Consider the following 27,129-nt stretch of genomic DNA (forward strand, 5'->3'; position numbering starts at 1 on the left):
CCTCTCTTCCCAATGATGGCCGACTAGGTCATCTTCTGTTACATATGCAGTTAGAGTTGCGAGCTCTGGGGTTACTGGTTAGTTCATATTGTTGTTCCACCTATAGGGTTGCAGACCCCTTCAGCTCCTTGGGTACTTTCTCTAGCTCCTCCACTGGGGGCCCCGTGTTCCATCCAATAGGTGACTGTGAGCATCCACTTCTGTATTTGCAGGCATTGGCCTAGCCTCACAAGGGACAGCTATATCAGGGTCCTTTCAGCAAAATCTTGCTGGCATATGCAATAGTGTCTGTGTTTGGTGGCTGATTATGGGATGGATCCCCAGGTTCTGGGTGGTCCATCATTTCATCTTAGCTCCAAACTTTGTCTCTGTAGCTCCTCCCATGGGTATTTTGTTCCCTATTCTAAGGAGGAATGAAGTATCCATACATTGGATCCAGCAATACCTCTCCTGGGCATATACCCAGAGATGTTCCAACTGGTAATAAGGACATATGTTCCACTATGTTCATAGCAGCCTTATTTATAATAGCCAGAAGCTGGAAAGAACCCAGATGTCCCTCAACAGGGGAATGGATACAGAAAATGTGGTACATCTACACAATGGAGTACTACTCAGCTATTAAAAAGAATGAATTTATGAAATTCTTGGGCAAATTTATATATCTGGAGGATATCATCCTGAGTGAGGTAACCCAATCACAAAAGAACTCACTTGATATGCACTCAGTGATAAGTGGATATTAGCCCAGAAACATAGAATACCCAAGATACAATTTGCAAAACACAAGAAAATCAAGATGAGGGAAAGAGCATTTCAAAAGAGGTCTGCACAGAACTTTGGAAACCTATTCAAATTTCCACTGATGCCTGCTATAGTGTAGGCAACATGCCAATAGTTATTAAATAGTAAAATGTGAAATATACAGGCTAAGCTCTTTTATATCCCCTGACAGAAGAGGTAGATGCTTCAGAAGGAAGATACTTTTAAGACATTACTGATCACTCCAGAGCAGCTCCGGATGGGAGTAACCACATGTTCCACAGCTGGGAACCCCTGTACATAATTCATGGCAAGTCTGCTTTTTAGAGCCTAACCTTGTCTTTTATAAAATAGAAATTCTAGGCCCACAACATGTATTAAATCTTGAGTGTCCTTCTCTTACCCTTAGATTCAGTGAGCCCTGGCATGAGGTAACAGGTAACAAATCTCAGAAGCTGAATGTTATAGGAGACAAACATTCCTTGCATTCTGCCAGGCAGGTTTTGCCTGTTAATATTATATTATATTATATTATATTATATTATATTATATTATATCATTATATCAGGCAAAACCTGATAAGCTAAATAATAGGGTACAATGAAGCTATCAAGTTTAATGAGGATGACAATAAAAAACTATGTAGAAGTGAAAAATAAAATAAAAGAAGGAATTGTAGAGAAGGAATCTGAGATTCATCTCTGTTTCTTCTTTTTCTGGTGCTTTTAGCAAAGACACAGAACTTCTCTGAGCCTCATTATCCTCACCTGCAAATGGCCATCATTATCCTTGTGTCCTACCTAATTTGGCCCATTTTTATTTATTGTTCCAAGGTCATGGGCACACTTACAAACATTCAGTAGATAATACTCAGATTACCACACTGATTGGTTACAAACAGATCTTTCAGGGTACATGAGGTACACCACCCTAAATTTCTGCTTTCGGAGTACAACGTGAAACCCTAGGCTCAGAGAGCTCCTGCTGTGCACTGGGCTTTGTTGGCATTTAACTGAGAAATAGCCAGCCTCCAGTTACATGAGACCTTCTACTCCTTAAAACACCTGTTTTTTGCTGTGTTGTCAAGTATGAAGATGACTGTAATAGAGCATCAACGTTCAAAGTTCCTCTTCTCTTTTCTGCTGTGGTGTTAAGGTGGTCAGAACTTGACAGTCATTCAGATTCTTCATAAAAAAAATTGTCTGTCATCCATAATGTCTACTGTTTAGAAACCACCACCTATCTTTTGGATACAGACAGTTCTTCGGACCACTGCTTCCTAGGGCATCAAGCTACCAATCATATTTGCAGCCAAGTTCACTCATGCAACTGTTCTGACTGTTAATGTGGTTTTCTTTATGTTCAATCAAAACTTATCTCCCCATGACTTCTTCTATCCCACCCCCACCCCACCTGCACCCCACAATATGTCTACTACTTAAAGAGCAGAGTCTCTTTATTTGGTTTTCTGTTATTGCCTTCTTTTTTCTTAGATGCAGAAATAAGGGTGGAGTTCCATGTTGAGTAAAGGGCAGATGTTCACCAAGGCCAGCCCTGATGGGAATTAAAATGAGCAAAACACTAGCCTGGTTTGTAACATGCTTTACACATAGGAGAGTAAAAATGGAGGATAGTGATGGGGTTATAGAAAGTTTTATAAAGATAAGAGACGTAGTATAGATATTGCAAGATGAAAAGGAGTTCAACTTTTTAACCAAAGAGAGGAAAAGGCGTTGCAAGAAAGATAGCATGAATAACATCTACAAACATATGTAGTCCCTTTAGGAAGCAGCTATGTATTTCTGTACCTGGAAGTGAATATGGACTAACACTGATAGATAAAGCAGGAACAGAGGAACCCAGTGAAGTGCTGATTCATACAAGATGACCCAGGCTGAATGAAGCTACATTTGGTAGTAACTTTAGCTGTTTAGATTGTACTGAGTTTATGAAACTTACTTTTGTTTCTGCAGCAGTGTTTGTTTAGTATTGCTCAGGTCACAACCTGATTCTGGATCTAGAAACTTTACAGCAAATGAATCAATGTATACAGTAGGGAACTTGGAAGACTAGGAGAACTGGAACTTCACCTTGTATAGGATTTCCTACAGTGCCTTGCATAATTCTTAGGAATTGTTTAGGTGCTATTTGAAAATAAAAAGTACTTTCACTGGCTATGTTTGGAGTAACATAAAAGTTGAGAATTTTCTTTTTGTGTTTACTGGATTTCATTTTTATTGTACTATGCCTTAGACCATGAGACTTACTTACTGATGATAGTATGAGATTTAGTTAAGCAGAATGGAGTTCATATTTATCTTCCTGAGGAGAAAGTCATGACTCATAGGTCACATCTGATCAATGGGGAAAAATGTATCATCCCCCATGGGAAGGAAACAAACTTTAAATAATATTTATTTTGAAAAATAGTATAATATTGCCAAGAGGGAACCAGAATTCTTATCTTTTGTGGATAGAGCATCAGAAGGTCCTGTGGGACTGCTCACCAACATAGGCAAGGTCACATTCTTCTCACAAAAGGGAATTTCCATTTCCAAGTTCATAAATGTCTAAGATTATCCAACCCCAACCCTGTGTCAGTAGTCTCTGGAGCATAGTACTCATGATGAAATATGGATTCTCTAGTTCATTCCTCGGGCACAGAGGAGGATATGTTACAGAGATTGTTTGTATGTCAGTGAAAGTGGACAGTGTGTCTTGACAGACATCAGAAAGGAAAGCATATATGCTTTTTTTGTTAGTGAGACTAATGTAATTATAGCATTTTGCCTTCCTGCAAACTCTCCCATATACCCTTCTCTGTTCTTCAAATCCATGGCCTCTTTTTAAACTAATTGTTATTGCATGTATATATGAATATAGTGATATATTCCTAATATAACCTCATCAGTCTACATAGTATTACTTATATATAGGTTTTCATGGCTGACCATTTGTCACTGGACAAAAAGTTAGTGTGCTCTTCCCTGGGGAGGTCCTGTTTCCAGCCGTCCTCAGTTGCCCATAGTTATTGATGTGGAGTTGAGACCACATGACTTTTTCCCTATCAACTCTGCCATGCCTGTTGGTGTCCTCCTTGTTCAGCTCATACTTAGTTTCTCATATTGGTGAGCATTTATGTGTATAATCTCTGATGTTGCTAGGACACACCATCTCTTAGAAAACTCCCTGATACCCTGGATTTACTATCTTTCTGCCTCCTCTTCTCCAATGTTCCCTAAGATTTAGGTGTGGAATTGTTTTGGAGACATGTCCAATGAGACTGAGTTCAAATTTATTTTGATTGGTTTTGGTCGTAGTGGTCTCAGCCTGTTACAAAGAGAAGTTTTCTTGATGATATTTGATGGCTACACTTATCTGTGGATATAAGGATGAGTGTTTATAGCTTGTTGTTTGTAACAGTGCTGGTTTAGTGAATTAGAGTTTGTAGACTTTCCTCCAATAACCACAAATTCACTCATACTATTTGGTCTTTTTATGCATGCTTTTCTTTGGGGGTCAAAGGTTATCTTTCTTCACTTACCTGGAAAAATCCAACTCAGTTGTTCTGCTGAGTATAAGTGCCTTCTCCCTCAGGAAACACCCACTGATCCATTCCGTTGGTGACATCCTTTCCTTCCATTGTGCCTATTTTTCCCAGGAGAAGTCTAAAAAAGAGCTTATCTCACCTACACAATCAATTATGTTCTTGCCATAATTTGAATCAAGTGCAGAATAAAAGACCAGCTAGAGTCCTAACCTCTACACATTTATTTAATGTGACATGAGCTCCAAAAGAGGGGGTACTTGTACACAGAGATGGACATGCAACCAAGGAAAATATCATGGGTAAATTAAGTCAGAGACCAAGATCATGCTCCTAAAATCCAAGGCCTGCCAAGAAATGTCACCAAATTAGGCAAAGCTATAAAGTGACATAAAGCAAACCCCTTCTAGGCTTCAGACAGAACTAGCCTTGCTAGACTTCAGTTCTAGCTTTCTAGGACTTCTAGCCTCCATGTCTCAGTTTGGAAATTCTAGCCTCCAGTCTATGAAGCATTCCACTTCCGCTTAAACCTCCCAACTTGAAGTAGTTAGCTAAATAAGGCCTAGCAAAGATTAGGAAGATGGCTAATTGCCCCTCCAGAGGCACATTGGACAGCTCATGACCACTTGTAGCTTCATAGGATCTGAGACTCTCTTTCATCTCTACAAACATGTAAATGCAACACATATGACACAGACATAGACACACATACACAAAAATATCAAAGACAAATCTTTTTAATATTTTTATTTTGTAAGATTAAAATATAATTACATTTCCTCCTCATTTTCCTCCCTCCAAACCCTCCCATATCCCCCTTTCCTTGCTCTTTTTCAAATTCGTCGTCTCCTTTTTTTAATCTATATTTCTCACACACACACACACAAACACACACACACACACACAAACTCCTAAATACCTAAATAAAACTATGCTCCTAAATAAACAAATGCAACGTCTTGAAGTTACTTGTTTATATATTTTGGTGTTTTTTTTTGTTTGTTTTCCAACAATTGGATAAAAAAATTGGTGTGCTATTATACCCTGCGGAAGAATATTTCCCCCCTTGCAATATGCCTTACTTGCTTATAGTTCTTTGTATTCTGGTGAAGCATCTTTGCATTCACATAAATATGTCTCCTGTTGTTGTCCCTGTTTTATTTAGGCAGACATGTTGGGGAAAACTTATGGATGGAGATCAGACACTCTGAGGAGACACAGTCTCACAGAAAAGTCCCTGATCTTCTAGCTCTTACGGTGATTTTGCCTGCTCTTCCCCAATAATCCCTGAGCCTTAAGTGGGGCAGTCATGCTGGAGATATAAACATAACTCTGCATTTTGACTGATTGCAGTTTTCTTCAATGGTCATTGTTTGTTGTAAAGAGAAATTCCTTTTATGAGAGCCAAAGACTAATTATATTTTTCACTGGGTCTAAGGATAAGTATGTAAAATATACTTAGAGATTATGCTGTTTTAACAAGATAGTAGCTACAGGTTTTCTTCAAAGATCCTTGATTTCATTGCTCATGGGTATTTGTTTAGGTTCCCAGTAGCAGGAATGATTTCTCTCCTGTTGAATTGATCTTAATCTTCAATAAAAAGACATAGGCTGACTAAATGGATGAAGAAAAAAAATACATATATCTGCGTTGTGTGAGAAATACATCTTAACTTAAAAGATATACATGGCCATAGAAAATAACATGGACAAAAGTATTCCAATCGAATGGAACCAAGATACAAGCAGACATCACTATCTTAATATCTATCAACATACACGTCAAACGGAAACTAATCAGAGAAGGTGGGGACCTACTTTATCTTAATCAGGAGAAAATCTAACCAAAAAGGTGTTGCTGCATGTAGCTTTTGCTACTCCACCGGGAACAGACTATACTACCAGCCCCCACCCAGAGAATATTGGATCTGCAGATGAAGAACACAGACACACACAGTTGTTCAATTTCAACTTGCCTTTTTGGCATAATTGCTGGGTGCTACTTATCTCCCACCTGGAGAAATTTGTCCTTATCAATACTCTTAGCACCTCTCTATACACCCTCAACTTTAGTTGCTCAGTTACAGAAAATCCCACCTAGACAAACACTCCTAACTGCCCACCTGTAGGAGTGGCCTATGGTCACTTCACCTGAGATCTCACTTAGATGCCTGGCTTTTCTCTCTCTGAAGCATGGCAAACTTTTCCTCCTCTCCCTCCTACATCTGCCTCTTGCCTGTGCAGACCTGGAAATCCTGCCTATTTTTTCCACTCAGCAATTTTGCCATGTCTTCTTTACTGATAGAACAAGAACCAACCGGGCAACAGAACCTTAGCATCAGAACCACCCCAACAAGATGGTACTTTCTAAAGGTATATGCACCAAATTCTAGTGGACCTAATTTTGTAAAATCATAGTACTGGATTTAAAATGAGGTGTGTGTTTGTGTGTGTGTGTGTCTGTGTGTGGGTCTGTGTATATGTGTTTGTGCAAATGCATATATATATATGTGTATATATATATATATATATATATATATATATATATATATATATATGTATAATAGAAGCCAAAAATTTGAAACAGAATTGTGAGGGGCATGATTAATATCAACCCATTATTTGTAGGTGATTTCAGTGCCCAATTTTCTTTAATAGACAGGTCATCTGAGCAATTAATGAACAAAAATTGTTTAATAAAGGACAATATCTTCTAGACATGGTGGAGAAGTTGCACCAAAAAATAATCTCAACAACTAGTATAATTGCTTAAATAAGACCTGCATAAATGACCACACCAGTCAGCATGGATGAACATTTAAAGAACTACAAGCAGTCAGTGACTGCTGAGAGAGAATAACTTCTCTCTCTCTCTCTCTCTCTCTCTCTCTCTCTCTCTCTCATATACTTATCTTTAATCTTATTTTTTAAGTCTAGTCATTATCCTCCTCCTGGTCTGTCCTCGAACAATTCCTCATCTTATTCCTCTTCCCACCTGTCTCCAAGAGGATCACCCCACCCTACCCCACATCCTACCCATCTAGGCCTCCCCACTCCCTGGGGCCTCAAGTGTTTTGAGGGTTAGGTGCATCTTCTCTCACTGAGGCCAGACCAGGCAAGTTATCCAATCTCAAATTGTCAGCCCTAAGCACATGTAATAGAAGCAATACTAAATTGAATCAGTTTGTAGTGGGGGTGTGTGAATGCACATGTATGCATGAATGTATGTATGTATGTATGTATGTATATATGTATGTAAGTTTATATGAATGCTTATATAGCAGTAGAGGCCAATAATTAGAAAGGGATTGAGGGGCATGAGAAGATTTGTAGGGGAAGGAGAGAGTGATGGAAAGGATATAAAAATTATTCATATATGAAATTCTCATTTTTTTAAAAAAAGATATAATAGAAGCCCTGGTAACCTAATGCATTGATTTATATATGACTTTCTCTAGCTCCCTTTGCATTTTGACCCTCCCTCCTGAACTTGAGTCAACACTGTAGGAGAGAAGCAAGATTCCCATTTTCCTTCCCCCTATCCCTTCTTCTTTTCTGCCAATAAAGGACAGGCACAGGGAGCAGAGTCATCAATCTACATTCTCAATGTCCACAGGGAAAAGAGAGATGGATTTTGGAAGAACAAATTGGACTTGTCTGAGAGAACACATAGTGAAGAGTCACATCTCAGAAGGTGTCCAAGCCCAAGGAAGCCCAAGGAATCTCTGCTTAGAGCTGGCTCCTTGAAAGCAGAAAATGAGCTTCAGTTATAATCTTCTGGGGATTGGCTAACTAACCAGAACTTTGGAATTCTGATGAGACAGATTCTCAGTCTAAATCTCCCTTTGCAAGAACAGAAAACTGTGTGGGATAGTAGTGTGTGGGCTTTAGGGATTGGTACCAAGTGCCAATTGCTCTTTACAAGATAAATCTCCCTTGGCCTTTGTCAGAGCTCAATCTGCCTATGAATTTTCCTGGACTCTATCCTCAGAAGCACCATCTGCTAGTGATTGTCCTACCATCTGACCACTTACCCTTTGTCAATTGCCCTCTTCTGGGCAACCCCACTACCAGTTGGAGTCTACCCATTGTCCATTTTGGAAAAACTGAGTCTGAAGAGCAACAAAACAGAAGGGGGAGAGGGAAACAATGCACTGTGTAAAGATCCAAGGCCAAGATGTGATGTGGGAAGGCCTGGAGTCTTTGCTCAGAACCTGGGGCGGGAGCATGTGGCCAAGCCAGAGCCATATTGTGTCCCAGGCAGCCTGATGGCTCCACAAATAATATTGATGCCTTTTGTTTGGAAACTTTTGAGGCAGCTTCCCACTTTCCAACAAGCCGTGGTAAATGCTGGGCCCTCCCCAAACCACTTTGCCTTTTGCATGGTTTCTGGCCAACTGCGCAGGCAGATGAGGCCCCTCAATGCTAATGAGGGAAAGGGCTGGCATTCCTGAGTCACCCAGCTCTGGGAAGCTCGCCTTTGTTGCTAAGGAGCATTGGAACTGTAGCTGAAAGGCTCATAAAGACAGAGAGGAGAGGGAGAAAAGAAAAGCACACACTTGTTTCCAGAACTTCACAGTTCCCTAGATGGCACCAAAGCTCTCCAGTTTCTGATCCCAATTAGAGTATCACCCCCATCTTTATTGTTCCTCTTAATGATCTTGGGAAATTCTTCAAGTTAGAAAACACTTAGCAAACTTTGGACTATTTTATCACTTTAGTTATGCTTTTGTGTCTGTGAACATACCACCTCCAGGTGGCTGAGAATGCCTTGTTACTGGCTCAGAGGGGTATGGAGCTGAGAGAAAGCAGCTGGGGTTTGCTAATGTTCATGTGTGGGCTCCATTCAGTAGGTGTTCACCAGTGACCCACATGGTCAAGGATCTGGGCATTGGTGCTGATGACAAAGTAGAAGAGGCTATGTTGGATTTGCTGCCAGTCTTGCTGGACAATGAGGCCATTCATACAGGGGTGTTGTACTAGTTGTTTGCTGCCAGTGTGGCCTACATAGCATTGCTGGACTTGGAATTTACACAACAGTTTTTCACTCCTGGCTTAGTCACTCTCACTAGGCCTGTTGGAACCAAAGTGATTTCAGTAGTACCCTGAGCTTCAGTTTTTTCAACAGTAGAATGGGCATAGTAATGCCAACCTATTTTGTAAAGTAAGAGAAGCAATTACAGGTGGGAGGATAATGTAAAAGGCAGTTTCTGCTGACCAGGAAAGCACTCTGAAAATGATCCAAACGCTAGTTTCAATATCTGGAAAAAAACTAATAATTAGGCCTGTTGTGAAGGGAAGAATTGTATAAAAATAGAGGATACTTGTTTCCTCTGTGGTACTTCTCTGTGGCATTCAAGATACACTGCTAAGCCATTGATGCAATATCTCATTTAATATGAATGGAATGGTGTTGCTCTACTAAAAAAGTGAGTTGCTCAAGGCTATATGGTATGAGAGAGTCTGATCCAGCTGAGAAAATGCCTCTATCCTTTATTCTCTTCATCTTTAAAGATGAAGTTTGTGATCCTTGGAAAGTTACTCTCTCTCTCTCTCTCTCTCTCTCTCTCTCTCTCTCTCTCTCTCTCTCTCTCTCTCTCTTACACACACACACACACACCACTGTATCATCTCTAAAAAGCTTACTGCATACTGTCACCCACTTAGGAAGGTCCTACTGCAGGAAGCTTATCAACCAACAGACACTGGTCTTTATTTCTCTATCTTTATTAGAATTCCACAGTGACACATAATGAGTATTCAATAAGCCACTATCTGAAAATAATAAAAAACAACAAATGCCACAATGACATTTTGAAGTGTAATGACATCATAGCATATTACTATTTATGTCAATTTGTTGGCTTCATAGCAGACCTCCTATAACCTCTACTGTCACATTGTTACCTTAATAAATAATCTTCTCTATGGATTTAAATTTTATTTCCTTAATTTTTACTCATATAAAAGTAATGAGTATACTCTCATGATATATATACAAGCAGACAGATAAGCATACAGACAACCTCCAAACCAAGATTCCCTTCTTGCCTAAATTCTAACCGTGCTGTGACCATGTAGTCTGACTTTATGAAGCATGACCCTAATTCAGAAACTTCACCCCTGCCTCTGAGGCCTCTTTGTGATTGTCCATGTATTCACCCCCTGCTTTGTTGACCATTGGTTATAAGTTCCCATTTCCCCTTGTCATTTGGAATTTGGGCCCAAGACCTTTCCTCTAAGGCATAAATCCCTGAAAGTAGTCCCTATGATACCATCATAGTTATAAATAAAGACTGTTTTATTGTTCTTTTAAAAAATGTATATTTTATTAATTCTTTGAGAATTTTATACAACATATTTTGATCATATTTGCCACAATTCTTTCTGTAATTCCTCACTGATCCATCTTTCCCCCATACTCTCCCACTTTTTTCTCCCTTTATTTCAAAACAAGTAATACAAAGACACACATACACACATGTACAAGTATATACACACATACACACTACACATATAGACACACATACATGCACTCACACAAACACACAAACATGCACACCACAAACACACACATGCATGTACACACATACATACTCATACACACAAACATGCACACCATGAACACACACATGCATATACACACATACATAATCATACACACAGACAAACATACACACATATATACAAACACATACATAATCATACACACAGACAAACACACACATACATACAAACAAATACACATACACACACACACACACACACACACACACACACACAATCTTGGGGTAAAGCTGTGAATGATTCAAAAGAAATTGTTACTTGGACCTAGAAGAACAAAATATATCTCAAAACTTGTTTCCATGTGGTAATGGCCTGATTCTCCGGTTTGTTTTTTTTGTTTGTTTGTTTGTTTGTTTTGTTGTTTTGTTTTGTTTTAGGTTTCCTTAGAGTTTGTCTCCAGCATGCAAAGAGTTGTAAAACTGGCATCGCTTCCAGTGTTTATCACACTCTTACAAAGAAGTTCAATTACTTCCTTCTTATAGATAAAGAAACTGAAGTTCAGGGAGATTAAGCCACTGCCAAATCTACTGAATAGTGAATGGATTTTAGCTGTCTTAGAGCCTGTTCCTTTTCTATTCTTGGTGTAATATGGATGGTGAGTATAGAAAGCAGGTTATGATCTGGTCATGGTTCTTGTCCCTAAAGAAATATCCGTTCAGCCAAAACACATGGAAACACTGGTTACAGACACAAAGCTCTGGGGATACCTGTTACAATGCAGTGTCTGTAAATAAGCCCTGTCTATTACATCTGCTGGTAACTAAGACCACTGGATCAAGCACCCGACTGGATATTGGAGAGAAAAGCCTAAACAAGGCAAACTCCTTGCTGGTGAAGATTATGACTGAGTTCATTAATCTCAAATTAGGTTTATAGTTCCCTCTGCCCCAGCAGCCCCTGTGGTCTACCTGCCCAGAGATAAAGGGTATAAGATGATCCATGGTTCCACATGAAGTTACCTCTCACTGACAAATAACTAGCACTTTCATAGTTTTCTTACGCTCCATTTTCTGAGCCTGTTTGCTCATCTGTGAAATATCTTACAGAGATGTCAAAGTTGGGGGAATAGTGCCAAGTTCCTGGTACTTGGTAGTTGTATTGAACCTTTAATCCTAAAACCTTCATTTTCTTGGTTCATTGTCAGAAGGGGAAAGTCATGTCTGGGAAGTTTAGTAGTTTTACAAGTTAAGTTAGTTAAAATTGAAGTTTATTTTTGCGGATCTAGGTGGTTTTGCTTTTGTTCTTGAATGTTTATGAGATGTTGTCATGACAAACCACACTATAAAATGGACAGTATGATATGCTCAGAAGTTTTCTTTGATTGTTGCCTGACATGACCTAACTCATTCATCTTATCTCTCATACCACTCAAGCTCAGCATCCAGTTTAAGTTTCATTAGTACTGGTCCTGGTAACATCTTATCGCTGACACCTGAGGACCATGTTCTTCACTTGAACTTATGGCTATCTCTGTGCTGCTTGGAAAACAAGAGCTGGAGAGACAGAGAACATGTTAAAGACAGAACTACATGGTTGGTGAAAACTACCAAATTTTCCTGCCTGGAGAGAGCAGAGGACTTCCAAAGTGTAATTCCTGTTATCCTCCCTTGAAACTTCTCTTTGGGACTCTGGGAAATATCTCTGAAGAAACTGCTCACATTGCCTAGTTTTGCCCTGGAAGAGTTGCTAAACTTACATAAAAAACTCAAACTTTAAATTATTGTTCTGCTTACTGTTAAGACAGTGTCAAAACTTTTATTTCAGTTTTTTGTTTTGTTTTGTTTTGTTTTGTTTTGTTTTGTTTTGTTTTTCTTTGGGACAGGTTTTCTCTGTATAGCCCTGGCTGTCCTAGAACTCACTCAATAGATCAGGCTGGCCTTGAACACAGAGGTCCACCTGCCTCTGCCTCCTGAGTGCTGGGATTTAAAGGTATGTTCCACCATGCCTTTTATTTTTCATATAGTCAAAATCATTCCTAGAACAGAGGTATGATAGTATGGTGGCCTATTACCTACATAGGAAATTATGTATTAAAGCCCTTAGTATTCTGAGGCAGTAAGATTATGAGTTGAAGGCCTGTCTGGACTATATGTGTATACCTTGTCTTAAAACTAAACCCAGGCATTCTGAAGAGTTATTAACATTACGAATGCATTTAGACACATGAACTCGTGTTTTTAAAACAGTTTGTTAGAAAGGTAGAAAATAAATATCAAACACATTGATAATAAGCACTAAAAGAACAGAAGAGCCCTTCAAATGACTCTTATGTCAGAAGAGAAAGCTACATCTCTCTGATCATTGTGAACTGTTCTTCACCACAGCCAAGTCCTGGTCAAAACTGGCTAGAACATCTCAGCTCTGACAACACCTCTGCCCAGACCTCAAACTGAGGACAATCACAGGTCCCCATAAAGGGGAAATGAGAGAGACAGCTGCTCTCCTGGTGTGTGCTTGTTGTTACAGCTCCTTTAAGTACTGAAGTGCTGGCTCCAAGATTATGTTTTCTCCAGAACGGTATCTTTGCAAGGCCTGGTTGATTCTCCGGGGACTCAGAGACAAGCTGTAAATGAGGTTGTAGTTGTGAATGAGGCGCCTGGCTCGCTCCCGCTCCAGCACTCCTGTGACAACATGTGTAGATAAAGTTTTTTTATTTTTTTTTAAAGAAGGGAGACAAAAGAAAAGATATATGCTAACTTGAATGACTTGTAGGTATATGTTAATCACTAATGTTTTATGACTTTAAGATTCTTAAAATTTACTTAAGATATTTAGACTAAGATATGGCTTACATACCAAAGATGACGACTTTGGTGTAGAACAAAGCAGATAGATTCAATAACACCACTCATTTGTTTTAAAAAATGAATTAAGTTTATTCTTTGTAAACATACTTAAATTTAAAGGCAATTTTTCAACAGAAATGGTGTGCTTGCTAAACATGTTCCTAGATATTCAGGATTTTTCTTATCAAAGTATCCATGAATGTTGCCAAACATGTGAGAGTTAAACTGTTACTTCTTCGCACACATTTTCTGTGACTGTCTTCAACTAACCTGTGTGATATATCTGTGGATCCACAGCAAGCATTCTGTCATCCTCATGTCATCTGTCTCAATGATAACAATGTCAGCATGCTTTCTACATGGAGGTTAGGTGTTAAAATAGCTGGAGGGAGAACTATAAGTGTAGATTGCAGCATCACTAATGATCACTAACTGCTTTATAAGCCTGAAATTTGAGCTTAGACATGTTAGATGCTGTACTTGGGAACACAGAGGAACAATCTCTTGCCTATAGAAGTTCTCCAACCCATGGAGAAGTTAAGTTATGCAAAAGATTAACTGAAATGAAACAATCTTTACAATAACAACTATTTACCTACAAATATAGCCTATGCCTCACACTCCATCCCAAGCATTGTACAATATTCATTTGCTTCTTATCATTACCCACTTCACATAGGGAGAAACTGAGTTCTAGAGTGGTTCAATCACTTGCTTAAATTATTTAAATTAAATAGTTAACTATAAAGTTAACTACTATATCATATTATAAAATGAGGGTAAGAGTTTAAATGTGAGTCATAGAGTCTGCTAATTTCGTTCTTTGAACTGTGAAGATCTATGTCATAAACAGCCAAAAGAGTGTCCCGACATTTTTAAAAGATGTAATTTACATCCCACGTGTCCTTATTATTTAACTTCCACCTAGACACATCCTAGGATCTCGTTGGAAGAGTCACAGTTAGGAATTATCCAGATCATGTTGGCCCTTAGGCCTTTCTTTGGAGATTGTCTGGATTGTTAATTGATTTAGGAAGATGCAGGTCATTGTGAGAGGCACTGTTCTTCAGAAGGTCATTCTGAACAGCTTTAATAGTATGAAAACCTAACTGATAAGACTCTGGAGTAGAATCAATATCTTCTGATCTAAAGTAAGCAAAACCTCATTCTCCTTCTAGTAGCAGATATAGTGAGAAGTCTGGGAGATCTAGGTTTGAATCATGGATCTAATTCCTGCGAACCTCATCATTTTGAGTTTGAGTTCTTCCTCTGCAAAGAAGGGTACTAAGCCGTCAGTCTTGCCAATGTGCAAATTTAGAAATGAAAAGAATACAATGTTTAAGCCCGTGTCTTTTAAGGCATTCTGCCTCTTTGGACTTTATATTTTCTGTTTAGACTTTGGCTCTTTGGGTGAATTCTTGGTATATCATTTACTCAGCCATTTGTTTCAGACACTTTCTTTCTTTAGAATACTTGTCATTCCTTGTTCCTTCTCTTTAAGGCTATTTTCTTCACAATCCCCATTAGAGAATAAGCCCAGTAAGTTCCCAGAAACACTGATTTGATGATGGATGGTCTGCTGGAGCCTGGATAGGGAATGCACTGGCCTACTTAGCTCCTTGCACATAATAAAGAACAGTGAGTCATCTGTGGGCAGAGCAGGTGTTGTCAGCTCTACATCTAGAAAAGGCCTTCATGGTCTGTGAAATACTGTGGCTAATGAACAAACAGCGTGACCTTAGCTAATCCTCTTTCCCATTAGACAGTTGTAGATGTTCCCAGATCTGGCTGATATATTCTTTGGCTGTTGAGCAACTAGCAAACTTCATAGAAACGGAGAAAACAGGCATAAACAGTGAAGGGGGCATGAAAAAAAAGGCATCTCAAAGCCATCAGAATCTGTCCCCAAATTCAACAAAAACTACATGTTTTCTCAGACTGTTTTATTCCTATTAGAAAGGTCCAAATCTTTGGGGAGTTTCTTAGCAACTAGGTTTAAGATCCAGGATACATTATGATGACTTAACATGTTATTTAGGAATGGTTTTCCTTTCACTTGGTATATGGAGGCTCAGGGTTACTTCAATAACCTTTTAATCTCTCTTCTTCACCATAGAAATCTTCCCTACATGATTTATCTCAGCTTTCATGATGACCTTCCTGCTTGTACTTATTTTGTGGATTTTGGTAGAGAAGGATGCCTTATGCTAACTCCCAGGATCACAGTTAAGGCTCAACTTCACCATGTGTCTAATGACCAAATGTATACTTCTGTGCCTGTCCTGTTTATCCTTTTCCCTGTCAAGAGTCAGCTCAATTCCTAACATTTGGAGAAGATGGCTTCAACTTAGAATGGCTTGATGAAGCCACCAAAGCATTCTTCATATCATGCTTCAATTCCAGCTCTGTCTCCCAATACAGTCTCTGGTACTTCAGCTCATTACACGCTAAGCCTTCTCTCATGTTTGTTTCGTTTTATATTACAAATTTTAATTGATACATTTTATGTAGTACCATGTGATATTCCAATAAAAATAAACTCTGTATAATTTAATATCATCTCAAATATTTACCATTTCTCTTAATAAAATTATCCAGAATTCATTCTTTCTAGATTTTTTTTAAAGACATGGTCCATTAGAACTCCTTTCTCATATTTAATAGTAACTAAGCACCTTATGTCTTTCCTTTGGACTACTTAATTTTCAATTCTTCCTTCGATCATAAAACTTTATTACGTATCACCTCTTTACCCTTCCTCTGTAATGCTGTTAACTACTGCTATTCTGTGGTTTGCTTAGAAGTCTATCCTTGAGGGTAGAAGCTCAGTCTTTCTGGATTTCTTCCTGGTCTAGCCTCTAACCCAGCTCTGGAGTCATTAATACCGTTTTAGTGAATATTTTATTATTCAGATAGCTTAAATTAATAATTTCAGGTCTTTCTAAATTTCCTTTCATTCCTTTTCCATAATTATTCAAAATCTTAGGTATTATGCTATTATATTTCATGAGGACTAAAATTGTATTAAAATTCAAAACAGAAGAAAAAGAACACAAAGGAAATAAAGACCTTACCCTTTTCACATAGGTGCCTTTGTAAGACATGCCAGCACTCAAACATTAGGAATTATTTTAATATTAATAAAGCCTTTGCTGATCCAACAAAAGGACTCTTCTTTCTCTAAATATTCACATAGCATAATCTAAGAGCACTTGTTACCATGCATGTTGTATTAGTGTATTCAGACACTTGAAATCATTTATTTGCTCTAATACTACTAAGATAACAATGAAACTTCAAGTAAAAAATACATGGTATCAAATATGATGATAGATATTAAGGAAGCTGGCAAGGCCAGAGGAAGTCTGACCTAGATCTGCCTCAAAGCCCAGAGAACAGTGATTTGATTACAGTACAAATAATATTGAGGAGAAGGAGACCAGGAAGACAGAAGACTTAAACAAATAGGAAAGTAAGGTGTGCCTGAGAAAAAGCAAGTGACCCATTACTCATTATGACTGTGTGAAAAAAAATGCTAAAAATGAAAACTGTTAGAAGGGGCAGTTTAGGTGAGCAGGTACCAAATTTGACTTGCTAAGTAGCTTGGAGTTTATCTTGGAGACAGAAGGAAGTTAGAGGAATTAAAAGAATGAAGCATGTGTTGAACTGGTGGAAGAGTAGAGGTAGGTATAGGAAACACAATGACATTGTCAGTCACCTTGTAGGGAATTCTGCTTTGAGTTATCTTGGTGTGTTCTGATTTTTGTAGACACCCATTTCATAGATAAAATGAACTGTTTGCCCATGAGATGAAAGCAAGCCAGGCTTGGTTAGAACAAAAAAGCCAAGTCTAAGTTAGAACACAAAGAAAACTGGGTTGGTGGTCTTTGGAATTCATACCTTACCTGTGTTGCTCAGGTCACACAGGTAAAGGGCATTTTCCAGCTTTCTGAACCTGTCTATCCATAACTCTGATTGCCCATCCTTCTTCACAGCCAGATGCTCAACAGGCTGAGAGACTGGCCTGTTCTTAAAGAAGGTCACAGGGTCTTCTGGTGCTGACGTCATAGTGGTAGGGTTTTTTGTCTGCAGATTTTCTTCTGGAGTTTTCTACCAAAATAACATAAACATCTTACTGGCACACATTCATGACACAGAGCTTCTCCAAACGCTTGGCCAAAGTTGAGGCCACACATCAGAAAGATTTATTGCAAAGTCTGGCTTTGGAAAACAAGGAGGAATCTTACATATTTGGCAGCTCTAACTGTCAAGTTTTAACTCAATGAAAACATTGCAAGTTTATTTTGAGAAGAGTGATGACATCACTTTTATCTCAATTTCTGTTTTATATGTACAGGCAAAGGACTTGGGACCTGGGTGGCGTTCTGATGTCCTACTCTGTGAGTGCTAGAGGAATCTATAGGGAGTAGTATTAGGTGAAAAGCCATGACCTCTTCAGTGGATTTGGTGAAAGAATGAGTAGCCCGATAATAGTGCCACTTTTGGCCTGTGAGCACAGTTTAAAGAATACCTAAGTGTCTCTCTGATTGTTATTTAACAAAGGAAATGGAAGCTTAGAAAGAACAAGAGACTTATAAGACTGGGCAGACCTTACATTAGACCCAAAATTACAAGCAGGGCATAGAATTGATGCTTAGCTTACTTCAGTATCCTAATTCCATGCCTACTCTGGAAAAGTAAGGTCCTTTGCAATGAAATAGACAAGTGAGACCCAGAGATGTCAAGTAAGGCATCCTGACACCTTTCATGTGTAGAAGGGATAAATATCTATGTCCTGATCAGTGCTGCTATGATCCTTTGGGCAATTTGTCTTCTTTCTGACCAGCCCATGTGGTTATAGGAAGAAGCAACAACTTCTATTTACCTGGTTTGGGACTGGGCATCCAAAGCAAAAGTAGTATACCTATTGTCCAGCAGAGAGGGTGAAGGGAACATGTCTCATAGTAAAGATGGGAAAGCTGGCCCATGATTAACTCTGGCTTAGTTCATGTTTCATTTCTGTCCATAATTAACACAGTAAAATTTCCAATTTCTCCAGATAACTAAGCTAGTAGAGTTGGTTCTGTTCTTTGCAATCTAAAATGTTCATCACTTACCATGAAATGATGTGTACCACGTGCATTCCCTTCCCCCAACTTTCAAATGTCTGAAACTTTGCAGTCTTTTTTGATATGTCAAACTTTTCATGTGTAAGTGGTGAACACCCCAACTTCCTGCAGAAGAGCAGCTGTAACAAGAAGCTTGTCTATGAGCTGGGTAACAGACACGGATGAGGTTGCTCCCGGGAATGTGAAGAATTTTTTGCTTGAAATACTAGAACACTGTGAAATTGCTCTGACATGGTTGACAAGCAACTGGTAGATTTTCGGGATGAATATAAAATAATTCCTCTTTGATAAAATTAATTTTGGGACAAGGAGAAACTTTTTATGTAGAAAACCAGAGATGATTCTTATGGTTTTGTTTGTTTGTTTGTTTTAGAGCTTTGGACAACTTCAGAAAAGGTGAAAGCTTTAGAAAAATCTTACTTGATGCACTTGCATGCATGGATATTTTCATTAAAAATCATTATTTTTTTAAATTTCTTTGGATTCTTCCTGTCTCTCTGATAATTAAAGATGGGAAGTTGGAGACTTTGAACCCATATTAAGCTCAGTAAAAGAACAAGTAGCTAACATACTCTATATCACTTTTCTGTGCCAGAAGAAGTCTAAATTCCTTGCTTGTTCAGGGGATGTTAATGCTCTTTTTGCTTATTTCTCCAGATTATCCCTTTCAGTCTTACATCATTCTCTCCAGGCACATAAAGCTAGACAACTGAAGATGCTCTTTGTCTTTATCTCTTTATAATGTCACTCTCTCAGTTGTATAAACCCTTTTTGATGCTCATGCCTGGAAGGATTAGGCTCCTATACAATTTTCAAGATCCATCTCATATCCTACTCCCTGTACTGCCTTTCCATATAACCATGAATGGGCAAGAATTTGTTCTTTCTCAGCCATTTGTCTATCAAGGCACTTTTCACTGACTACTGTATTTGTCTAATTATCTTGTGCCCTAGAGGTAGTTACTGATATATTATCAAGGTCATATGAGATAGTTATTGAAAAATCTCTAAGGTCTTGTTAGTGGCTGACAGAGATTCTCAGCACATGCTTGTTGAATGAATGAATGAATGAATGAATGAACATATGGATTGATTATTTCTCTTGGATTATAGAAAGTTGTCTTATCAAACCTCTGCTTCATCTCCTTATTAAAAAGTGGGGCAATGAAGATTGTTTATACAAGGATTTGAGAAGAGTTAATTATTACAGAAAATTTTTTTAAAAAAAAGTTCTACAGGAAGCAAAATAAAAGAGCAAAATGCATTTTAAAAAATCTTATTCACAACAGACTTAACACTCAAGGAGAAAAGCATTTGTGGTTGTTTTCGCATGGCAAGATGCTTGCCAAAATGGATACTGTTTTCTAAAATACTTCCATGTGTGAAGTGCATGAAGAGACCTCATATCATTTTAAGATGAATTATGTTCTAATCCAGACATGCCAAAACAACAATAGAAAAATCATACTACCTTTCAATTTTTCAATATCTCCTGGCTAAATGCTGAGAATATTAAGGTGGAGTTTTAATCATTTGCTGTGTATTTATTTTCTTCTCCCCCACACTCTCTCTTCCTTTCTTTATTTTAAAAATCAGAGAACTTGTTACATTTTAAAAGGCAATCCTTTAGGGAAAGGTTGCCCTCAGGTTATGGAAGCAAGAGTTAAGAAATCAAAATGTTCTTCTGGCCACACTTTAGTCTGATGACAGTTAGTGGCCACATGATTTGGACACTCTGCTGTACAGGTACTTAAAAGACAATTGATTTGGGCATGTGGCAAGCCCATCAATGAGCACAGACAAGAGGCTTCCTCATGCTAATTAGGTTAGGCGTTAACCCATATTCTAGGAGTTAATAGGTCTCCCTTTTCTGTTTGAGGCAGGTCCTAAAGACAGTCAGAAAATAAGGTGTAGGGTGAAATATAAAGAAACCACAGGGGAGGGCCTAGCCCAGAAAGATGTGGGAAGATGGAATCAGGGGTCCTCAAGGCCCTCCCAGGTGCACCACATGCCCAGCTGCATACCACATGTTCAGTTTTTCTTTGGGGTCTTTCAGGGATGTCAACCAAGTCCCCTTGGGTTTCCTTTTTATTCTTTCCTAAACAAGAAAAAGACAGAGAGAAGGGTTAAACTTGGCACACACATTTGGCATACACATACACCCAAGGCAAAGGCCATATTCTGGCTCTGCTGGGTGAGTGACATATGTTAGGCAATGGGGACACTTGGTGGACAGCAGGCCAGGTTCTTACCTTGTGGATTTCAGAATGAGGGAGGGGGTGGTAAACAGTTGCTCAATGGATTCTTTAAACACTATTACCATACATACATACATACATACATACATACATACATACATACAGAAAAGAAACATATGAAGATAGGAAAATATTTGAGCTTATTTAGGAGCAGTGGGCATGGTTGGAAGGGATAATTCTCGCAGGAAATGAAGCAAGTTAATGAACAGAACGAGAAGCAGAAGTCATCTGGATAAAGGCATGGTGATGGTACCCATAAAAGTGAGCCAAAGTACAACCTGTGGAAGACTCAGAACCAGAAAGGTCCATGCAGTTTAGCGAGGTGACTCTGTGACTCTCAGTGACCCTGTGACTCTGGTGACTTTGTCTCCCAGAATGCAAGCCCTGTACCCCCTTTTCAGTTAAGGGTGTGACCACCTGCAATCGCCAGGCTACAGGCTGCTACCTTCATGGATAAAACTGACTTGCATTAAATGTAGTCCGCACAGGTCTAGGGAGTATCCTAATGACTCTAAATCCCTGTCACTATCATGTGCCAAGAGAAATGTAAATATATCATTAATGAAAATACATTAGTTCTCAGTTGGGTCTCATTATTTTCAGTAAAAATGAACCAAAACATTTACACAAAGTTGGAAGGAGGCACTGTAACATAGTGGGTGACAATATCAGGTCTAAGCCTAGATACCTTGGATTTCAATCCTGGCTACTTTTGTTACGAGATCCATGACTATGAGCATTCTACTCCATTTCTTCCTGCCTCAGGGGTTTTCTACTGACAGAAGGAGGGCACCGTAGGTGACTGTTAGGATGAAATGGAATTACCGAGAACATAGCAAGTGCACTCCTTTAATCCCAGCACTTGGGAGACAGAGGCAGGCAAATTTCTGAGTTCGAGGACAGCCTGGTCTACAGAGTGAGTTCCAGGACAGCCACAGCTACACAGAGAAACTCTGTCTCAAAAAAAAAAAAGTGTTAAAAAGTTAAGAGTGTTACCTAAATTTCAGGTTAGAGCCCCTTTGTAATAGTCTATTAGCATTGCCTCCCTGGATCATTATGAATTATCTTCTTCAATTACTTTTTATATGTTTGTGTTTGGATATGCATAGTATATATATGTAGGTATTTGTGTGTGTCCACATGTGATAATGCACTATGAACTCAAGTATATTTGTGTGTGAAGACCAGAGACATCTTCCTCAGTTACTCTGTATTTTGTATTCTTGAGACAGGGTCTGCCCCAGAATCTAGAGTTCACTAGTTGGCTAGACTGACTGCCCAGCAAGCAGCAAACTCCAGAGTCCTTGTCTCTGCATTCCTAGCCATGTGGCCATATGGTTCCCTGCTTTGCCTGGCTTTTTTTTTTTTTTTTAAGCATAGGTGTCGTGAACCCAACTCAGGTGGTCATGTTTATGTAACAATTGATTTATCAACTCGACCACCTATCTAGGTCGTCTTTTCTTCTCCTTCTTCTTTCTTTCTTCTTCTTCTTTCTTTCTTCTTCTTCTTCTTCTTCTTCTTCTTCTTCTTCTTCTTCTTCTTCTTCTTCTTCTTCTCCTTCTCCTTCTCCTTCTCCTTCTCCTTCTCCTTCTCCTTCTCCTTCTCCTTCTCCTTCTCCTTCTCCTTCTCCTTCTCCTTCTCCTTCTCCTTCTCCTTCTCCTTCTCCTCCTCCTCCTCCTCCTCCTCCTCCTCCTCCTCCTCCTCCTCCTCCTCCTTCTTCTTCTTCTTCTTCTTCTTCTTCTTCTTCTTCTTCTTCTTCTTCTTCTTCTTCTTCTTCTTCTTCGTCTTTTTTTGATGGAGAAGACAATGCAATTTCATGTTTACCTGGTGCCTTGGCCTCCAGCATAAGAATGGTCCTCAGTACTTGCTCAGATGAATGGCTATGCACTTTTATGTGACATTTAGAAAATAAAGTGTGTGGTTCCTTTCCCCATTTTCCCCCAATCCTCTAAGAAGAATGTGTTTCTTCATTTCTTGATCTCTCATACCTACCCAAATGCCATAGAATATACTTCAACTGATGCTCACTAAAGATCATGATGGCAATCACTTCGAGGCAAATCTGAATAGATCTGTTAAAATTTTGAGTTGCCATGGGAACCCATGAACACCTACTTGTACTGAGATCTGCTCACTGCACTAGGTTTGTGAAAAAAAAAAGAATTTGTTCTTTATCGCAAGAGAAAATGCTTCAGATTACTTTTTTTAATTTTTTTTAATTTTTTTTATATTTTTATTAGGTATTTTCCTCATTTACATTTCCAATGCTATCCGAAAAGTCCCCCATACCCTCCCCCGCCTCACTCCCCTACCCACCCACTCCCACTTTTTGGACCTGGTGTTCCCCTGTACTGGGGCATATAAAGTTTGCAAGTCCAATGGGCCTCTCTCTCCAGTGATGGCCGACTAGGCCATCTTTTGATACATATGCAGCTAGAGTCAAGAGCTCCGGGGTACTGGTTAGGTCATATTGTTGTTCCACCTATAGGATTGCAGATCCCTTTAGCTCCTTGGGTACTTTCTCTAGCTCCTCCATTGGGGGCCCTGTGATCCATACAATAGATGACTGTGAGCATCCACTTCTGTGTTTGCTAGGCCCTGGCATAGTCTCACAAGAGACAGCTATATCTGGGTCCTTTCAGCAAAATCTTGCTAGTGTATGCAATGGTGTCAGCGTTTTGAAGCTGATTATGGGATGGATCCCCGGATATAGCAGTCTCTAGATGGTCCATCCTTTCGTCACAACTCCAAACATTGTCTCTGTAACTCCTTCCATGGGTGTTTTTTTCCCAATTCTAAGAAGGGGCAAAGTGTCCACACTTTGGTCTTCATTTTTCTTGAGTTTCATGAGTTTAGCAAATTCCTCAGAAAATTGGACATAGTACTACTGGAGGATCCCGCAATACCTCTCCTGGGCATATATCCAGAAGATGTCCCAACCGGTAAGAAGGACACATGCTCCACTATGTTCATAGCAGCCTTATTTATAATAGCTGGAAAGAACCCAGATGCCCCTCAACAGAGGAATGGATACAGAAAATGTGGTACATTTACACAATGGAGTACTACTCAGCTATTAAAAAGAATGAATTTATGAAATTCCTAGGCAAATAGATGGACCTTGAGGGCATCATCCTTAGTGAGGTAACCCAATCACAAAGGAACTCACCCAATATGTACTCACTGATAAGTGGATATTAGCCCAGAAACTTAGGATACCCAAGATATAAGATTCAGATTACTTTTAATCACAGAGATGGACAGTTAAAAAGGACTCTAGCAGCTGTGAATGGAAAAAAGGCACGGATGTTGAGTATCAGACAGATCTAAACACTAATCCTGTGGATTTCTTTTACCAACTGTGAACTTTTGGTTCAGTTATTTATTTTGTGAAATTCCAGAAAGTTGCCATAATATCATGAAGTACATATCATGTATGTAAAATATTCAACAAAGGAGGGTATTCAACCTTAGGCAAACATCATTTCACCACAGGAGAGGATTCATTCTACAACATGCCAGGCAGTTTTCTGGGTGCCAGTTTATGCATGGGACTTTTTAGAATAAGTCCTAGAACCTAGACTGGTCTCTATCTCTCTCTTCCTTGTTGTATATGAGCTTTTCAGTGTTCTCATTGGAGAATATATGAAGACTCTACTTGATTTCTGTGTTTCTGTCTAGCAATTCCCTGTGGTTGTCAGGGTTCCCTTAGGAGAATATATGAAACATGTACTTGGTTTCTATTAAGTTTACCCTTTTCCTTTGTCATAGCTGATGGTATATACAGAGGTAATTGCTTGCATGTGTAAACATCATTTAAAAGACCTGTGCTGGAGATCTTTTTTTTTTCTTCTTGTTCTTCTTTCTAACACAGCAGCAGGAAGGATAAATGAGAACCATCTGTCTAGTCAACCACTGGAAGACTTGCACTGGGGGAGATAGACCCTACTGGCTTCTAGAAGTTTCCAAGTGTGGGAAGGACAAAGACTTATAAGGCTGCCAAGGAACTGTGATGTTCATAGAGCCACCTCTCCTCCTGTTTGCTCCCACTGATTATTCAAGTCCATGCTCATTTGTGCTGGTTGGACATAAGCTCAACTTGGGGAGCTCTAAAAATGATCAGTGCTCAAGTGTCTCACCAGACCAATTAAATCCTGATTTCAGCTGAGCAGAACCCGGCATAATACTTTTTAAAAGTATCCTCTAGTTGATTTTAAAATGAAACAAGGTTGAAAACATTTGACTGAGATAAAAACTCCTGGACTCATGGATCCTAATGAATGGAGTTTGTGTGATCATCAAACTAACACACTTCAAATGCTGATCAATGGCAGGTGTTTCTCACATAATTTAAATAACGTTACAAGATGGAAATTAACTCTGTTTGATCCTATATGACCTAAGACAATAAAAATTTCAGCTGTCTTCTTAACACCAGGAGGCTACACATCCGTTTCTGATTCATTCATTCAGTGAGGACATACTAGTCACATGCTTCCTAGAAGCGCCACTGTTGAGGGAAGGACATTATAAGAGTGAACAAGACAAGCTCTTTCTTCTCATGCAATGTGCATTTTAGACATGAAGTCAGGAAACAGGCACATTCCAATGTCAGGTATGATATGTGTTTCCAACATAACCAAACCCAAATTCAGGGCTGAGAACCACACAGGAGTCACTGAGGAGTTCATCCAAAGAAGTCACAATGAAGAAGAATACTGAGTAGACAGCAGACATGGATGCAAGCCATTCAAATACCTGAGGAAGAAGCACTAGGGAATCACAGGGAAAGCACAAGCGTTGGCAGCAGTACTTAGTGCATACAACAGTGGCTGCAAGGAGAGAGCTGGTATTGCACAAGGCAAATGGAGGGGAAACAAGTGCTATGAGTGCCAAGACCTCCTGGATGAGCCTTAGCATTGATGCTAACTTCTGTCTGTTTAGCTTCCAGCCCTAACTCTTTCCCTGGTGATTCTCCCCCTTCCTTTTTCACTTTTGGGCATAGAAATTACATTTTTTTCTTTCTAGGACCACTCTGCTACCATTCCAATGTGCTATGGTTTGGTAGGATTGATCTTCAGTTCCAGCTCTGAGATTGTTCTAGTTAATCTACACCTCTACCAGTATCTTAACCACCATCTTTCTTGACTCAAAGCTGGATATCATATTGATTATGAGCCTCTGATAAGAGAGAAAATATTTGCTATTTAATTCCTTTTGCCTTGAAAGGATAGTGTGTGTGTGTGTGTGTGTGTGTGTGTGTGTGTGTGTGTGTGTGTGTGTAAGATCTCACAGCTGGCAATACGGGACAGAGGGTGTGAGTTGTGCTACATTGGTGATAGGAACCAAATCGTGGTCCCCTGTAAGAGCAGCAGGCGTTCCTAACTGCTAAGACATCTCTTCAGCTCTTCCTGTATGTTTCTTGGATAATTTTGACTAGTATAGTCAATGATTCTTAATTTTTATCCATGCCTCAATATCTATATTAGATATATAGCTTTATCTAGGATAGTGTTAGAAGCATAGATTAACTACAGTCTCAGAGCTAGAATTAGAACTATTAAACTAAAGTTCTTTTCACAACTACAGCTATGATATAGTTGTGATATATAGTGATCTCACAGCATCATTCTCAACAGGAATCATGTGTGAATCCACAGGTTCATGACACCAGTTTAATGGCCTCAGCATTATAACATGGTGTTCTGTTTGCAATACAAGAACAGTAATCTTTCCAATTATGTCGCACTTTAATGTGCAGTTTCACTGCATGCCCTGGGGAATGATTTCTCCAGTTCCTTGAGTTTTCCTTAGAGATACTTGACCATGTGTGCACAAACACTGCCTTCTAGATGTTTGACATGGTATGCCAATCTATGGTATGCTTTCTGTAGCCCTAAGAATAGAAAATGCTTCTTATACCGTAAGTCTGGATTCTATCAAAGTAAAGTATTGTGTTGTGTCCATTTCTCCCAAGAAATAAGTTCAGTTTCTACCACTGAATCTGTGAGCTTGCTTTATTTGGGACGTAACCTTTACAAATGCAATCAAGTTTAGACAAGGTCTTTATAAGGGGAAGG

The 27,129-nt window shown here is 39.1% G+C and overlaps 1 protein-coding gene across 1 annotated transcript in view; it reads right to left on the reverse strand.

The window, feature by feature from the left end:
- Window positions 1–13,030: 13,030 nt before the first annotated feature.
- Gm12695 (predicted gene 12695) overlaps window positions 13,031–27,129 on the reverse strand; it is a 63,250-nt gene continuing 49,151 nt past the window's right edge. Inside the window, exons 10-12 of the mRNA NM_001081284.2 lie at window positions 20,816–20,889; window positions 17,568–17,772; window positions 13,031–13,497 (exon numbers count right to left, since the gene is read on the reverse strand). Coding sequence (NP_001074753.1) covers window positions 13,337–13,497; window positions 17,568–17,772; window positions 20,816–20,889 — 440 coding nt within the window. The 3' untranslated portion in view covers window positions 13,031–13,336. The remainder of the gene's footprint in view (window positions 13,498–17,567; window positions 17,773–20,815; window positions 20,890–27,129) is intronic.

The sequence above is a fragment of the Mus musculus genome, chromosome 4 (assembly GCF_000001635.26).
Source record: "Mus musculus strain C57BL/6J chromosome 4, GRCm38.p6 C57BL/6J".
Taxonomy (NCBI): domain Eukaryota; kingdom Metazoa; phylum Chordata; class Mammalia; order Rodentia; family Muridae; genus Mus; species Mus musculus.